At 33.4% G+C, this 2,763-nt stretch overlaps 1 protein-coding gene across 1 annotated transcript; it reads left to right on the top strand.

Moving 5' to 3' along the window:
- The first annotated feature begins 1,286 nt into the window (after positions 1 to 1,286).
- On the top strand, positions 1,287 to 2,393 carry LOC122290466 (ethylene-responsive transcription factor 4-like). The gene has a single exon (XM_043098194.1). It carries the CDS (start codon positions 1,410 to 1,412, stop codon positions 2,055 to 2,057), a length of 648 nt encoding a protein of 215 aa, XP_042954128.1. The 5' UTR covers positions 1,287 to 1,409; the 3' UTR covers positions 2,058 to 2,393.
- The last annotated feature ends 370 nt before the right edge of the window (positions 2,394 to 2,763 follow it).

Raw genomic sequence — 2,763 nt, 5'->3', positions numbered from 1 at the left:
TAGGTTTGGCAAGTTAGATGAAATTATGAGATTTAAAATTATTATCTTATTTTATTTTATTTTATTATATAATTTTTTAAAATTTTAATTTAATTTTTTTAAAATTTTTAAATAATAATAATATTAAAAAATAATATTTTAAACTTTCTTCTAAATTTAAGAATTTTCATCTCACTGTCCAATGGAGTAAGGGTATCACAAATTTAGTGTTATTATGTTATCAAAATTACATATTGATGCATAATGCATATTATCTACAGTATTTAAATAATAAAATTTAATTTATAAAATTTTAATTTTATTTTTTAAAATTAAATTAAATTATATAAATATTTTATTAAGTATGTTATCTACATCTATTTATAAATATAATTTTTTTAAATTTTATATAGAAGTTGAATAAAATATAAATATAATAACATATAGTATATTTAAAATTATAATTGAGAGTTGGCCAATATGTTTATCTAAGGTGATATTATTCATTAAATTTGAATAAAATATTATTTAAAAATTTTAAATCATGATGAGATAATAAAAAAAATAGAGAAACAATTTGGCTATCAAATTTTTTATAAAAATAAATGGAAGAATTATTACGATTAATATGTTAGATTATAAAATTATTTTTATAATAAAATAATTCTAATGTATTATATAAAATTATTTTAATTTATAAATTTATTTTTATAAAAAAATTTGATTATTAATTGACAGAAAATTAGTATAAAAATAATTTTTTTAAACATAAATAAAATATTTATTGAAATGGCAAAACATGAGAATGTCTTATCTTGGTTTTTAAAATCATACTATATTTCGACTGATTTCGACTTGCACCAGCCAATACCAGTTAGTATTTTGACTTTAAATTTTTTTTTTTAAATTACAAACTCATTTTTTGACACTCAACTTAGACCAAACTATTTATAATTTATATATATATATATATATATATATATATATGTATTTATGTATAATTTATTTATATATACACTATTATTTTAAAATATTATTAATATATATATTTATATATATAATTTATTTATATATTAACTATTCTGAAATAATATATAAAATAATATTAATATCAAAATATTTTATTTTAATGTTTTGACCCATACACATTTGATACGATATTCAAAAACATTGCTTCTTATGCAAGTTGGCAAAGTGAATGGTTAAAAAAAAAAAAAAAAAAACGTTGGCAAAGTGGATCGTGGTAGAGAAGCCACGTCCTGCTTAAACTGTACACAACAAGAGCCCAAAAGGAACGTAGCTTTTATCTCTCTTATGCCCTTTTGCCTTTGCACCCCTTTCTATAAAATCCCACCTGCATCCACTCTTCAATCAAGCATCGATTGTCTCCGACGACCTTTGCCCGTTACAAATTGTCATTATCCACCTACATGCCTAACTTACACCCGACGGGACCTCTAATGGCTCCGAGAAACGGATCAGATAACGTTAACCAGGACTCAGACTCGAAGGAGATGCGGTTCAGGGGCGTGAGAAAGAGGCCATGGGGACGGTACGCCGCCGAGATCCGTGACCCGGGCAAGAAGACCCGCGTCTGGCTTGGCACCTTCGACACAGCCGAGGAGGCTGCACGTGCCTATGACGCCGCTGCTCGCGAGTTTCGGGGCGTCAAGGCCAAGACCAACTTTCCCAACACCTGCTCCGACCTCACATCACTTAACAACAATTCCACCACCCGCAGCCCCAGCCAGAGCAGCACCGTCGACTCCTCTTCCACGCCGCCCCCGCCACTCGATCTCACTCTGGGAGGGTCTGCTCAGTACCCGGCCGGCCCAACGGTCGCCTTTCCAGTGGTCACGGCTGTGCGTCCGATTTACTTTTTCAACGCGTTCGCGAATATGAGCGGGAACCACCGCGATTTGTGCAGGTTCGGTCGAGCGGAGACGGATTTCCACCAAACCGTTGGCGGTGGGGCCCACAGCGACTCCGATTCATCGTCCGTCGTCGATTTCCACCAGCCTTCAACCCAAAGAATGCTCGACCTTGACCTCAATCTCCCTGCGCCGGAGGTTGCCTGATTTCTTCAAATTCTACCTGATCGCAGGCGAAGATCCGAGTTTTCCAGGCGTCAGATTCAGTATCCGAGTTTATTTCTCAGTTTCTTACCTTTGTTTGGGTTCCGATCGAGATAGAAAGTGGATCTCGTTAGTTAGGAGAAAGCTAGCTGACTTGTTGAACGGATTCGCCGATGATGACTCCTCCGTCTTTGTACATTGATAACCAAACTCTCCCTTATTTTTGCAACTGAGATATCTATCTAGACTTTCTCACTGTTGTTCTGCCATTATTGCTAGTACGTGTTGTATGTTGCACCTTTGAAAAGAAAGTTAAAAGTCAAAAATTTTCTTGCGCCATTATCTCTCTCCGTTCTCCTCGTTTGGCAATTTCAACTGTGGGGACCCAACATTCCTGTTTCCCCTGGCACCCAAACAATTATTAAAATCGAAGCGTTTCGAGAGAAGAAAATTAAAAAAACAAAGAAGACATCATCTATTGTTCGCACTTTCCTTCCGCCCAAACACGGTTTTTACTACTTTTGATTTCCACGCCATTTTTGGGTTGTTGTGCAAGAACGAAAAGACACGTTGCCGGCATTTTTTGCGTCTCTCTTAAGCTCCGCGCAATCGCGTGGTTCTTAATTTAGTAATATTATATATTTAAAAAGATAATTTTTTTATATAAATTTTATATTAATTTATTTTTTTTAAAATGACTGCATGTTAT

The sequence above is a fragment of the Carya illinoinensis genome, chromosome 12, assembly GCF_018687715.1.
Source record: "Carya illinoinensis cultivar Pawnee chromosome 12, C.illinoinensisPawnee_v1, whole genome shotgun sequence".
NCBI lineage: Eukaryota > Viridiplantae > Streptophyta > Magnoliopsida > Fagales > Juglandaceae > Carya > Carya illinoinensis.
This window is presented reverse-complemented; position numbering and strand designations above follow the sequence as displayed.